General features: G+C 37.4%; 1 protein-coding gene across 1 annotated transcript in view; it reads left to right on the forward strand.

Annotated features, from left to right (window-relative positions):
- The window catches only part of LOC106554698 (myosin-3), a 32,938-nt gene that overhangs the window by 3,117 nt on the left and 15,005 nt on the right, over nucleotides 1-14,816 (forward strand). Inside the window, exons 6-23 of the mRNA XM_087709834.1 lie at nucleotides 281-308; nucleotides 408-525; nucleotides 2,204-2,296; nucleotides 3,663-3,726; nucleotides 3,808-3,906; nucleotides 4,071-4,174; nucleotides 4,271-4,409; nucleotides 5,305-5,423; nucleotides 7,040-7,189; nucleotides 7,465-7,635; nucleotides 7,962-8,271; nucleotides 8,424-8,494; nucleotides 8,804-8,891; nucleotides 8,980-9,097; nucleotides 9,781-9,904; nucleotides 9,987-10,123; nucleotides 12,328-12,583; nucleotides 14,386-14,628. Coding sequence (XP_087565960.1) covers nucleotides 281-308; nucleotides 408-525; nucleotides 2,204-2,296; nucleotides 3,663-3,726; nucleotides 3,808-3,906; nucleotides 4,071-4,174; nucleotides 4,271-4,409; nucleotides 5,305-5,423; nucleotides 7,040-7,189; nucleotides 7,465-7,635; nucleotides 7,962-8,271; nucleotides 8,424-8,494; nucleotides 8,804-8,891; nucleotides 8,980-9,097; nucleotides 9,781-9,904; nucleotides 9,987-10,123; nucleotides 12,328-12,583; nucleotides 14,386-14,628 — 2,432 coding nt within the window. The remainder of the gene's footprint in view (nucleotides 1-280; nucleotides 309-407; nucleotides 526-2,203; nucleotides 2,297-3,662; nucleotides 3,727-3,807; nucleotides 3,907-4,070; nucleotides 4,175-4,270; nucleotides 4,410-5,304; nucleotides 5,424-7,039; nucleotides 7,190-7,464; nucleotides 7,636-7,961; nucleotides 8,272-8,423; nucleotides 8,495-8,803; nucleotides 8,892-8,979; nucleotides 9,098-9,780; nucleotides 9,905-9,986; nucleotides 10,124-12,327; nucleotides 12,584-14,385; nucleotides 14,629-14,816) is intronic.

Below are 14,816 nucleotides of genomic sequence, written 5' to 3' on the forward strand. Positions count from 1 at the left end.
CCAGGAAACCGGTTCAGGGGCTGGGCCAACCTACCGTCCCTACCAGTTCAGCGACCCAGTCCCAATTTCCACTACCAGTTCACCCAAACCGGTGCGAACCAGTAGCACCCCACCTCTGGTATGGAGGGATGAGGGGTTGGGGGCAATGGCAAAGGTCTTCCTCATCCCTCCCAAATAGCCCTGCCTTCATGAAATTAATTCCAGAGGCGCTACTTAACATGGCTCAGCATCCATCTCTGTAGTTTGTAAATATATATATTTTTGCCTCTTCCTTTGGCAGATCGTGAAAACCAGTCTATTCTGATCACGTAAGTAGACATTTCAGATTCGTCCTGCTTGTTTACAGTAGTAACACAGTGCTAATACAAATAATAGTTCTTTACCTGATGATTGATTTTTCCTCCTAGCGGAGAATCTGGTGCTGGAAAGACTGTCAATACCAAGCGGGTCATTCAGTATTTTGCAACAATTGCAGCTACTGGAGAAGGCGCCAAGAAGAAAGAAGAGTCAAAATCGGGGATGAAGGTATGAAAAATACATCTCATTCTAGATGTGCAGATAAAGGAATTGAAAATCCCCAAACTCTAAGCAAAGGTAGTCTGACTAATTATATTCTTTCTGTCTCAACTTCCATAGAGTTTGTTCAGTGGAATTCTTTTCATCAATTAAAACTATTAACTATTAACTATTAAAACCAAAGTAACAACATATAAGTAGTCCTTGCCTTATGACCACAACTGAGCCTAACATTTCTGTTGTTAAGTGAGACATTTGTTAAATGGGTTTTCCCCATTGTACAACCTTTCTGGCCACAGTTTTTAAGTGAATCACTGCGGTTGTTAATTTGCTAGCATGGTTGTTAAGTGAATATGGCTTCCCCATTGACTTTGCTTGTTGGAAAGTTACAAAAGGTGATCACATGACTTTGGGACAATACAACCATCATAAGTATGAACCAGGTGCCAAGCATCTCAATTTTCATTACTTGATCATGGGGATGCTGCAAAGTTTATACCTGTGAAAGATGGTCATAAGTCACTTTTTTTCAGTGCTGTTGCAACTTTGAACAGTCACTAAACAAACATAAGTTGAGGACTACCTATAATAACATTAAGACTCCTTCATAAAGGTCTATACTGCATAGTTCCATAAACAGTTTTATTCTATTTTTTTAAAAATAAAAGAGAATGGAATTGTAATAAATAATCATTATACTTAATAACTGTCTGAAATTGATTTCTCATGCCTTCATAATAGTTACTCTCAATGCTGTTAAAGCAAAAACCTTTGACAAAGGTTCTAGGACATAAACTACAGTGATTTGCAGTTATGATTTCAGTTATTTCATCCCAAATGCTGACAAATGTAGAAATGGTTGAACAGTAGTTTTTTTTAAACCCTAAACAGAATAGGTGACTGGATCATGAAATCTATATACTGAAGAAAGCACTTTCTAAGTCCCCCAGGAAATGAAGCTCTCCTGCTGCCAGCAGCAATTCTAGTTTGCAGAATCATAACATTCTAGGCAGGACTTATGAAAAATGTATTGCCTTCTTTTGCCCCCTCTCTTATCCTCCTAATTCTTTCCTTCTGTTCTTTCCCTCCATTCTGACAGAACTTTTTAGGAACCATTTCTGGGGGGAGGGAGTGTGAAGGGATCGAAATGTATTTCCTGCTTATAGAATCAATTTCTGATCTTCTATTTTCTTGAGCAAAATAATTAATGCAACACCTAGTAACAGTGTGCAAAATGTTTTGTAATTCTGAGCATTTCAAATCTGAAACAGCTGTTTTGATTTGGGTGAAAATGTTCTGAGCTTTCTGTACTATTGGTAAAGTTAGAGCAAACCCATTTTGAACTCAAAACATTTTGCACATTTCTGAATCTGAGCACCAATTACAAATCATTTAAATCTTAAGAGGGAAGAGTGATGCCTGTTTGGTGCAAAAAAATATTGTGTGGAAAACAAGGACTTGTCAGAATTAATTGAAATTCAGTGAAGGTGCTCTGGTAATTTAATTCCAGATTTCTCATTCCTTGGTCCTATGGGGGAAAAAAAACATTTAAAAAAACATTCTAAATCCATTCATTGGAAAATCAGTCACATTTACTTTAATTAAGCTCGCTTATGTTCAAGATTTTGCAATGCTTCCCCCCCCCCCCCTTTTTGGTTTTCAAATATGTCTTCCAATACTCCTGCAGGGGACACTTGAAGATCAAATCATCAGTGCCAACCCTTTATTGGAGGCCTTTGGGAATGCCAAGACTGTGAGGAATGACAACTCCTCCCGTTTTGTAAGTGATGAATCTTTGGCAGGTGACACATTTACTTGCAAGCCTCTCCAGACAGCCTGTTCTGCTCCTTTTCTCATTCCCTGTAGAGCAATTCAAGCTGACATTAAAAGTGTCCCATATTCAATGAAAGGCTTTAAAAAAAAACGTAATTCAAAACCTAATACAAAGACGTAATTGGTATGGGGGATATTTCAGCTTGGATATGAATGTATAACTTACCTCCCTGCCCAAAATGATTATGTCCTTCCTCAGAGATTCATTGAAAGATTTTTCCAACTGGGCTAGTAGATTTCTTTGGCTCAAACTACATGCTGTGATATTTTCACAGGTGCTGCCAATTCTTATGTGGGAGAGGATATTCAAAAATAAAGTAATGGGGAAGAAGCTTTAATCCTCCCATCCTCACATGCCAGATCCAGTGTTAACAAAATGAGTCAGTTTTATGTTCTTAAATATGGTAAATATATCATTTCACCATGGACATGACTGTGGGTTATTAAAACAAGAACAGGTTTGTGGGTGCCTGTTTTATGTGAGTCAGGGGGTGTTCGCCCCTTGGGTATATAACACCATAAAATATGTCCTTACAGGGAGTGGTCCTCCAACTAAAGAGGAGGATTCTTTGCTTGTTTACTTTCCATCACCCCAAAGCTGTTTTCGTTTACTCAGTAATAACCATTTCATAATATAACATCTATCTCTTCCATTCTTGGAACAATACAGATATACTGAGAAAATCCTCGCTGAACTGATACAGGAGAGCCATGTTAGTCAATATTGGCCAAAAATCAAAAGGAATCTGGTGGCACCTTTTCTAATAACAAATTTATTAAAAGACATATTTATTTGAGCTGCCACTCACTTCATTTGATGCATGGAGTCTGACTGAAGCTTGACAGCTTTGTAGTTGGGCAGTTCAATAGATAGTGGATGATTTACATGTTAGTTTTATATTGCCAATTTTATAGGTTTCCAGAATGTTTTGGAACATTAACGTTATCTTGACTTCAGCTGCCATCTTATTCCATTTTAAATTCACTTATAGGAAGGAGTGGAAGGGATGTGAAAATAATATCCCAAACTGGAGCATTTGTGTTGTTCCTGCCTATGTGGTAAAACATGCTATACCTATTAAGAAATCCTTGCAAGAAAAAGATTTTAACTGAATATACACAACAACACAAGAACATTTGTTAAAATTCAGTGACTTACCTATTTACACTTCAGCAGCAAACAGTTCCTATGAAAACAGTACCACCTTCAAAATATAAAATAGAACAAAAACCATAGCAAAATATTCAGTTACAAAAATAATCCATATGTTGTGGCTCATTAAACATTTCTCTTCCATCTTTCTACCCTGTAGGGTAAATTCATTAGGATTCATTTTGGTGCCACTGGAAAGCTGGCTTCTGCAGATATTGAGACCTGTAAGTAGCTGAATTTGAAAATTGTCTCCATAATGTCTACAAAATTGGACTTGCAAACATTAATTGGACCTTCTGTTATAGATCTTCTGGAAAAGTCAAGAGTAACCTTTCAGCTAAAGGCTGAGAGGAGTTACCACATTTTCTACCAGATTATGTCCAATAAGAAACCAGAATTAATTGGTAGGTAGGATTCTATTTTATTTTCCTGAACCTTTTATCTTATTGATAATGTGTGCGGTAAATAATATGGGGAAGATTTTTTTTTTACTCTGTTGAGTTTTTGTCTGCATTGGAAAGTACAATAATCCCTAGAATTTCAGAAAGGCTTCCCGTGTATATTTCAGAAATGCTTCTCATTACAACAAACCCATATGACTATCCGTTCGTAAGCCAAGGTGAAATTACGGTCCAGAGCATTGATGACCAAGAGGAGCTTATAGCTACAGAAGTGAGTGAAAAAATGATTATGATGTAAAACAAAGAATGTAATTCCTGTCTGAAAACATAACTAACTGTGACACTCTCTCCCCACTCCCCCTTTTAGACAGCTATAGACATCCTGGGCTTTACTTCGGAAGAGAAAGTTGGCATTTATAAACTGACAGGAGCAGTGATGCATTATGGTAACATGAAATTTAAACAGAAACCCCGAGAGGAGCAGGCAGAACCAGATGGCACAGAAGGTAACAAATTCCACAAGTTAGCTTTCAAATTTTATAGATCATATGATTCAACTGTATGATTTACAAAACTCCTTTGGAAAGAGCAATGATAAAGGATGTCGCCTCAGCTTTCAGCAATGAAACACTTGTTTTCCCTCATTTGCTTTGCATGTTTTGTAGTGTGTACTGGCATTAAACTGATTACTTTTTGCTTTGGTTGCTTATTGATTGGGAGGTAGGAATGTGAGTGACAAAGGAAAGAGTTTTGAAAAAGAGAGAGGATACACAACTAACTTTTTAATTGGGTTCTGAGTAGTAAGGATTAAATGAGTAGTAAGGATTGGACGTGGTGACGTATCAGCAAGTAGTAAGCAGTAAGTAAGTAGTCAATAAGAAGTAAGGACAAGGGGACACGGTGGTTCAGTGGCTGAGCTTGTTGATCAGAAAGGTTGGCAGTTCGGCGGTTCGAATCCCTAGTGCCGCGTAATGGAGTGAGCTCCCGTTACTTGTACCAGCTTCTGCCAACTTAGCAGTTCAAAAGCATGTAAAAATGCAAGTAGATAGGAACCACCTTTGGTTAGAAGATAACAGTGTTCCGTGTGCCTTTGGTGTTTAGTCATGCCGGCCACATGACCACGGAGATGTTTTTGGACAGTGCTAGCTTTTCGGCATTGAAACGGAGATGAACACCATCCCTTAGAGTCGGGAACGACTAGTACATATGTGCGAGGGGAACTTTTACCTTTATTTTTAAGGATTGGACAAAGGCTGAATTTCACAAATGTGCTCTGTCCAGAAATGTCAGTATTGTTTTCCTGCTTTTAACTTGTGCTGCCAATTCATTGGTTATATTTTTCACAATCCCGAATATTCTACTAAAGTTTCACAAAGCCTTTTTCTTGTGGGTTTTTTACAGAGGCTGACAAGACAGGTTATCTGATGGGCCTAAATTCTTCCGATTTGTTGAAAGCCCTGTGCTTTCCTCGGGTGAAAGTGGGAAATGAGTATGTGACCAAAGGTCAAACTGTGGATCAGGTGAGTATAGGTAACAAATCAAAACCACCTAGTAGTCCATATGTCAAACAACAAGGATGTGTATTTCTTCTATTCAGAGTGTTCATTAATTTAGAATTACTACTTTGAAGGAAATTGTTCCATTCATCCTATTTAGATTATATCGCTGGAATGCCATTTAGGAAAAAAAAGTTCCACTAACAAGAACTGTAAGGAGCATGCAGTGAATTTTCAACAGGAAGGCATTTCAGCTACAGACAATTCCAAATGGAAACTTAAACTACTTGTCTGCAGCATGAAAGTTGGCTTTTCCTGATGCTAACTTTAAAAATGGTCTAGCAGGGGACCAAGTGCATTTGCAGGCTCTGATTGGTCATTCCTCTGCTTGCCTTTCCCATTCACACAGACAATGCTTGCTGGTTGGCCCCTCTGTGGGCCAATCTATCAGTAACTCTATTTGTTTTGTCCCCATTAGCTCCTCTTCTTTTGCACTATTTTATTTGCATACCATGGATCCTTCCCACATTCTGGGGGAACATATCCACTTCCCACATTCTGTCCTTTAATTCTAAACAGACCCTCCTTTCTCTCCAGCCCGTTATTTTACCTTTATTACTCTGTTGCTACAAAGGGGACAAGTTGTCCATTTGTTCCTACATTTCACTGTAGGATTGAGGAAAAGATCAGTTTTGAAGCAGAGGCAAGGATATGTTTGCAATGAACAGGGATTTGGTAGATGACAACTTTATCTATTCCTACACTCAAGAAGCGGCAGATGTCCTGTATTGGCAATTGGGCAAATAGAAAATGACGATTTGGAGATAATAACTTACAGTACATACAATGCCAATTACCATTCATATTTCTCAGGGAGAGATATGAAGATCTCTAAAATAGATTACAGTCTGACTTAAGTACATTTTAGAGATTCATGCAAATGTCTTTTAAAATTCTTTGCTACTGATTTTTCTAATTTGCTCCTGGGTAAAGAGAAACAACTTCTCAAAGACAGAAATATTCTTAGCTGACAGAATAATACAGATAATAGGAGAGATGATTCCTCTTGGTTATAATTGAAGCCTGGGAAACCAGAAGACTGCGAACTAGACAGTTCTAAGGCAGGACATTCACACTCACCCCTTCATTATTTCATAGCAAAACAAATGCAGGAATGCCAAACTTCATCCAGGATAATTCCTCTTCCCTTTTTAAATATAAAGTAATTGGTGATCAATTGATTTGAGTGAGATCAGGTAGAAAGAAATGCAGGAAAATATATTGGCCTTACACTGATATGTGCATAGAGAGGAAGTTTGTTCTAGTGGTGAAGGCACGACTAGAACAAACCAGCTCTCTATGCAAATATTAGTGCCAGGCTAGAAAGCAAGATCGTGAATTCAGGTCCTGGCTAAACCATGAAAACCAGCTGGGTGATCTTGGAACAGTTACTCTCTCTCAGCCCAACTCACCACACAGGGGTGTTTTATAATGGGAAAAATAGGATGAGAAAGGAATATTAGCTATATTTGCCACCTTGAGTTATTTGTAGAAATAATAAAGATGGGATATAAATAAATGAATAAATAAATAATAGTGGCTCATTATCTTCATTTGTTGCTAATTGTTTATAATTATAGGTTCATCATGCTGTCAATGCACTTTCTAAATCTGTTTATGAAAAACTCTTCTTCTGGATGGTAGCTCGTATTAATCAACAGCTGGACACCAAGTTGCCCAGACAACATTTCATTGGCGTCTTGGATATTGCAGGTTTTGAAATCTTTGAGGTAGGCAGATCTATTACAAACACCATTTCTCTGCCTTCTGTGTTTTATAGCAGCCCATGGTTGGAACGTGTGCCATCTAGAGTTGAGGATAAGAATAACACTCAAATGTTGTCTACAGCAGAAAAGCAGAAAGATTGAAATATTTTCTTCTCATTATTAGCATTCAATTTATTTGCTGCCTGTATCTGTAAAATTCCTGATGAACTGAAGTTTCATTTAGTAGAGAATTAATGAAGTCTGAGGAATTATATTAACTGAATATATTTTGTTGTTAGTTTAACAGCTTGGAGCAGCTCTGCATCAACTTCACCAATGAGAAACTACAACAATTTTTCAACCACCATATGTTTGTACTAGAACAAGAAGAATACAAGAAAGAGGGAATTGAGTGGACTTTCATAGATTTTGGCATGGATTTGGCTGCTTGCATTGAGCTTATTGAGAAGGTAAATTGGAATATTATCTTATAAGTAACTACTAAGCTGGCAGCCCTTTGTGTTAGACCACATTGGAAGACCCATCGCACAAGAATGCTGGACCTTTACTTCATGGACATAGTCTATCTTGAAAGCCTGTGTTTTATCCTCCCTGTGTTATACTCCAGGGAGTGAAGGCAGAGTTGGTTTGAGTTCCTTTCTAATATTTTCTGGACTTAAAATATGTTTTTTAAAAGTTGTCATAGAGTTTCTCCAAGGTTATCTCTATGGCTTTCCAGGCCAATTGGTAAGAAGACACATCTGAAATAAAACTATGTTGTTGTTTTTTAATGCAGCCAATGGGCATATTTTCCATCTTGGAAGAAGAATGTATGTTCCCCAAGGCAACTGATCAGTCTTTCAAGAACAAACTCTATGACCAGCATCTTGGCAAATCAGCCAACTTCCTAAAGCCAAAGCCTGTCAAAGGCAAGGCTGAGGCCCATTTCTCTCTTGTGCACTATGCTGGGGTTGTGGACTACAATATTGGCGGCTGGTTAGAGAAGAACAAAGATCCCTTAAATGAAACTGTTGTGGCACTGTATCAGAAGTCATCCATTAGGATTTTAGCCAACCTGTATGCAACCTTTGCTTCCCAAGACGATGGTAAGTTTCAAGAGTCTTTTCCTTTCTCTCTTTATTTTATAATCAAACTGCCTTGAAACTTTGTCCTGTGTTGCATCATATCTAGGGAAAAGATTGGATAGAGACGATGACAACAAGAGAACTAATTACATTTATGTTCTGCTTTCTAATAGAAGGTACTACTAAAAAGAAAGGTGCCAAGAAGAAGGGTTCATCTTTCCAAACTGTTTCTGCACTTTTCAGGGTAAGGATCTTTGATTGCATAGATTGCAAAGAATATTGTGTACAATTATATACGTATGTATATAATGCATCATTTTATGAGCATAGTTTGGAAACTAATGAGTATTGGTTAAATCTTAAGACGATGCAGATCATATTAAACCCAAACTTCATATTTTTCTTCTTCCAAAATGTTTAAAATAAAATTGAAAAATTAGCAATATGGTTCTCAGTTTAAAAATTCTATACTTTAAATTTTATACTTTGGATTTTTAAAAAAATTCTTTAAGAGCTAACAAATATTTTACAATTGTTCTATCCAAAATGACAGGAAAATCTGAACAAATTGATGTCCAATTTGAGAACAACTCATCCACATTTTGTGCGCTGCATTATCCCTAATGAAACTAAAACTCCAGGTAATTTACTCTTGTCTGGATTTCCAGAAAAGCTTCAGGAGAAAATCAGAAAAAAACTGCCATTTTTCTTTGCTTTGATCTTGCACAGGTGCAATGGATCACAAGCTTGTCCTACACCAACTGAGATGCAATGGAGTGCTTGAAGGCATTCGAATCTGTAGGAAGGGATTTCCAAACAGAATTGTATACGGAGATTTTAAGCAAAGGTTTGTCGACCCAATTTCTAGTAGTAAACATGTCATTTTGCATGCTAGATTCTTGTTAGGTAAATATTATCTAATGCAGGGCTGTCAAACTCCTGGCCCACAGGCCAGATGCATCACATGTTGGCCATGCCTATTCCCAATTTAGCAAAGGGGGGGAAAGTCCTGATACGTCACATGATGTCACTGTGATGACATGAGTGGCACCCCTGATCCAAAGCAATAGTGATGCTCTACCCATCATTCTGTATATTATAACTTCAATTCAGCTATATACACTAAGAAAATGTACATCTGTAGGATTACATAGCTACTTTTTTCTTCAGAAATTTTCCTAGGGTGAGTTTTGCTATCAAAAACAAACAAACAAAAATAATCAAAAAACATTCTTCTGTAAATTAATTATATCCTGGCACATTTACAGTGCTAAGGCAAAATCAGGTCTGGTTATTTTTGGGTTTTTTTTTATGGATGAGGATGTTTCTAAATAAGAGTTTCATGCTCGCACATCATGCTAAATGACCAACAAGTTTTATCATTGCTCAGTTTTATGTTTGTACCACATTTTGTGAACAATAACCAAAACAATGAGAAGATATTAAAAGTCTGCCAACGAATCAGAGCCTTTCCCTTTGCCACTGATTCCAACGATATATATATATTTTCTTTTATGTTTAAATGGGCAGATATCGTGTACTGAATGCTAGTGCCATCCCAGAGGGCCATTTTATGGACAGTAAAAAAGCCTGTGAGAAACTGCTGGGCTCCATCGATATCGATCACACTCAGTACAAATTTGGGCATACCAAAGTAAGTACTTTTCTGAGCTGAGGGCTTGCTGGGCACAAGCTGTCAGCGTAGCTTTTTTGAAAAATTCTTTTTTTCCCCCCAGGTGTTTTTCAAGGCTGGTTTGCTGGGCCTTCTGGAAGAGATGAGAGATGACCGCCTCACTTTGCTCATTACCCGCACGCAGGCTGTGTGTAGGGCGTATCTCATGAGAGCGGAATACCAAAAAATGGTGGCAAGGAGGTAGAGTACATTTCTCTTCCACAGGATTTGTTCATGTAGGCCAGTGGTTCCCAAACTTGGCAACTTTAAGACTTGTGGACTTCAACTCCCAGAGAATTCTGCCTAGGCCGAGGCTTTTGGGGTACAGGTAGTTCTCAACTGACAAACATTTGTTTAGTGACCAAAGTTACCACGGCCTTGAAAAGAGTGACTTAGGAACGTTTTTCACACTTACGACCATTGCAGCATCCCCTTGGTCACATGATCAAAATTCCAATGCTTGGTAACTGGCTCATACTTATGATGGCTGCCGTATCCTGGAGTCCAGGTGATCTCCTTTGGCGACCTTCTGACAAGCAAAGTCAATGGGGAAGCCAGATTCATTTAACAACCATGTTTCTAACTTGACAACTGCAGGGATTTGCTTAACAACTTTGGCAAGAAAGGTTGTAAAATGGGGCAAAATCTCTTAACATCTTTCTCACTTAGCAACTAAAATTTTGGACTTGACTGTGCTCATAAGTTGAGGACTATCTGTAATTAGATATTCATCCATATTTCTGCTGAGGAAACTTTTCAAACTTTCCTAGGCTATGGTTCAGAGGTAGTATTCAGCAGGTTCTGACCAGTTCTGGAGAACCTGTAGAGGAAATTTTGAGTAGTTTGGTAAATACCACCTCTGACTTGTCCCACTCCCATCTATTCTCTGCCTCCCGAGTCCCAGCTGATCTGGAGGAAATGGGGATTTTGCAGTAACCTTCCCCTGCCATGCCCACCAAGCCAAGTCACACCCACCAAGCAACGCCTACAGAACTGGTAGTAAAAAAAATTGAATCCCACCACTGCTATGGTTGACTTCAAATCTTACATTATATCATGATTAACTATGGTCTCTATATAAGCCATGATTTGTCAGGTTTACATAACAAATAAACCATAGAGAAATATCTGAGGGAGTGGATATGGAACTTTAAATGTGTGGCACCAGAAGGTATGCCCTTATGGAAAGGGATCCTCCAACGTAAAGAAAATGATTTTTTTTTGCTTATTTACTTTTCATCACTCCAAAGTTGTTATATTTTTATCCAGTAATAACTATTTTATAATATAACATCTACCTGTTGCACTCTTGGAACAGTTGAGATATACAGGTGATCCTCAACTTACTACCACAATTGAGCCCAAAATTTCTATTGTGAAGTGACACATTTGTTAAGTGAATCACTGCAGTTGATAAGTTAGTAATCCAGTTGTTAAATGAATCTGGCTTCCCCATTGAATTTGCTTGTCAGAAGGTCACAAAAAGTGATCACATGACCTTGGGACATGGCAAACATCATAAATATGAACCAGTTGCCAAGCATCTGAATTTTGATCACACAATCATGGGAAGATTGCAAAGGTTGTAACTGTGAAAAACAGTCATAAGTTACTTTTGTCAGTGTTGTTGTAACGTTGAATGGTCACTAAATGAATTGTTGTAACTCGAGAACTTCCCATACTTTGAAAATCCTCACTGAATAATGACAGTAGATGAGAGCTGTGTTAGTCTATAGTGCCAAAAATCAAAAGGAATCTAGTGGCACCTTTTGCAATAATATATTTTATTAAAAGGCATAGTTTTTGAGCTGTTACTCCCTTCATCAGATGTTTGGAGTCTGACTGAAACTTGACAGCTTTACAGTCAGGCAGTTCAATACAGAATGAATGAATAACATATTAGTTTTGTACTGCAGATTTTATAGGTTTCTGTTCTGAAATACTAACTTCATCTTGGCTTCAGCAGCCATCTTGTTGCCTTTCAACACCATTTCTTGTAGGAAGAAATGGAAAAGATGCTAAAGAAAAGACCTCTTCCCATGGAGTATTTCTAAGACACATATTTTATCATTCTTTTAACTTTTAATTTCATCTTTTTTATTTCTCAATTCAGTTTACAATCTTTGGCTTTCATGATACTCTTCCATCAAGTAATAGCTAGGCTAACTCTCTTTAGCTTTGTAACCCAGATAAAATGTTCATGTAAAAATTTTCATCTCTTTCTTGCCTCAACTGCCAGTTTTCAGCATTTAAATTTCCAAGCTCAGCAATATATTTGGAAATGATTCAAACTATGGGATTGGAAGATTGATGTTGGTCTCATAATATAACTCCATTGCCTTACTTAGTAAATCCTATTTTTATTAATCTACAATAAGTAACTTTCTGGAATGGTTTCATTACAGGGAAGCAATTTTCATGATTCAGTACAACATTCGCTCATTCATGAATGTCAAACATTGGCCTTGGATGAAACTGTTCTTCAAGATTAAGCCACTGTTAAAGAGTGCAGAAGCAGAGAAAGAAATGGCTAATATGAAAGAAGAGTTTCAGAGAACTAAGGAAGAACTTGCTAAATCAGAAGCCAAAAGGAAAGAACTAGAAGAAAAAATGGTGTCTTTGTTGCAAGAGAAAAATGAACTGCAGCTTCAAGTACAATCTGTAAGATTCGTTTGCTAATCTTTTGTATGATCGGCTATAGGAATTGTGGTGTCCTAAGCAGATAATTACAGGCAAAGGCCTACTTGAATTTTTTTTTTTAAATGTGTTTGTCATATGGCAAAAAGTCACGAATAATGTTGATAACTATATTTTTGTAAGCAGTGTATTTCACAGTATAGACAAAGATATTAAGGAAGCCTGGTCTCTCATTACCATCACTTCTGTATCCATCTTGAATATGATACAGAACTGAGCCTATATATATATACACAGACACAGACACACACACAAACACAAACTATATTTGTGTGTGTGTGTATACACACACACACACACACACACACAGAGACACATGCACACACACAATGTATATACACACTATATTGCCAAAAGTATTCGCTCATCCATCCACATAATCAGACTCAGTTGTGAGCGAATATTTTTGGCAATATAGTATATATCCCCCTCCCTCTCCCTCCTCCCTCTCCCTCTCTCTATCTCTCTTTGCCCTCCCTATCTCTCTCCCTCCCCCTCTCTCCTCCCTTCCCTCTCTCTTCCTCCCTCCCTCCCTCTCCCTCTCTCCTCCCACCCTCTCTCTCTCTCACACACACATACACCTCGTTATCTCCCTGGCTACATTCTGGACCCAAGTCATTTCAGACTTTTAATTCTTTTAGTTAAAAGAAGTTTTCAGGAGCAAAGGATGCAGGAAAGCTTAATAAAATTCCATGGAGATATGCCTACTAGTTTTTCACTGAATTGTAAATCCATAGCAGCTTTAAAACAATTAATATCAAATTGAGCATCTTTATCAATTTAATTCTGATGAGGTATTCTGAGATACAGTTTATAATTAGCTCTTCTTAAATTAATATTTCAATTACAGTAAACCTATGTCTCTTCTGGGTGACTGATCCCTCCTTACTTTCCTCTTGAATGGTCTTCCTTTCTCTATAGCTGATGCCTTTGAGCACCAGAAGGAACATCATTCTTGCTACATGGAAAAGATAAAGCCGTTCCATCACCTGCTTGGGAGAATTTGTCCTTCTGCAACATTGCATTGCAGTAGTTATGTAGGATTCGTACATTAATTTTATCTGGTATTCACCTAGGGCAATGAAACAACCCAAATAAAAATAGTGAAGTACTTTCATTTCCCATGGTCCCAAATACTTCTTTGTAAATCAAAGAACAAGATTTGATAACATATTACTGCAGAAATCACAATGGAATTATTATCCAAGTGTCTCCATTTGCTTCCTCCTGCCTTCATTTTTTCCAAGTTTCCTATTTATTTTTGTTAGGTGATTGCAGCACATCTTATCCAGTTTGAACCAATGTTCCCGTGTGTTTATTAGTGAAAAAAAAAACCCAGCATTGAATCTTGAAAGTATGGAGAAAAATTATGTGGTTGTGGTGGTGAAGAATTGTACCAGTGTAATGTGAAGATAAAAATTTGATTTCTTTCAATTTTAAATCTTTGGGTTTACTTCAGAAATGGCAAAAGGCTGATGGACTTCTGGGCTTTATGTATTGATGGGATTTGGCTTCTTTCCTTAAAAATGGAGCCCCTCCCTTTTTTAATGCTCTCTTTCCATGCTGCCTAATGATTCCAAAAGCTTAACAATATGTTTGTTATTTGAAAAAAAACTAAAAATATTTATAATTAATATTACTTAAGATGAGCCATACATTAAATCTGAGTAAGTTAAGGTTGATAATTATTGATTAAAGGAAAGGCTATTTAAGAAAGTGAAAACATTCTGAGCAATAATTAATAATGTTATCTTTTCTTTAATAAGGAAAGTGAAAGTTTGGCAGATGCTGAAGAAAGATGTGACCAATTGATCAAGACTAAAATCCAGTTGGAGGCTAAGATCAAGGAACTGACTGAAAGAGCAGAAGATGAAGAGGAACTGAATGCAGAACTGACTGCCAAGAAAAGGAAACTAGAGGATGAATGCTCTGAATTGAAGAAGGATATTGATGATCTTGAGCTAACATTGGCCAAGGTTGAAAAAGAAAAGCATGCCACTGAAAACAAGGTAATATAATTTAAACTGAATTTCTGTCCATAGTTGTTGGTGAAAACCTACAGTGGAGGTTTGGGTCAATGAAGTGGTGAATACTTCCTGGTGTAAAGGGAAGGTATGATGTTTCTTGAAGGAGACAAAGGTAAGATTCCTGCATCAGTCAACCTAGCAATTACCCACAATCTCCAATCTCTTATTTG

This window comes from Thamnophis sirtalis, unplaced genomic scaffold (genome assembly GCF_051295495.1).
Source record: "Thamnophis sirtalis isolate CommonGarterSnake01/CBP01778 unplaced genomic scaffold, rThaSir2_p1.2 scaffold_3, whole genome shotgun sequence".
Taxonomy (NCBI): Eukaryota; Metazoa; Chordata; class Lepidosauria; order Squamata; family Natricidae; genus Thamnophis; species Thamnophis sirtalis.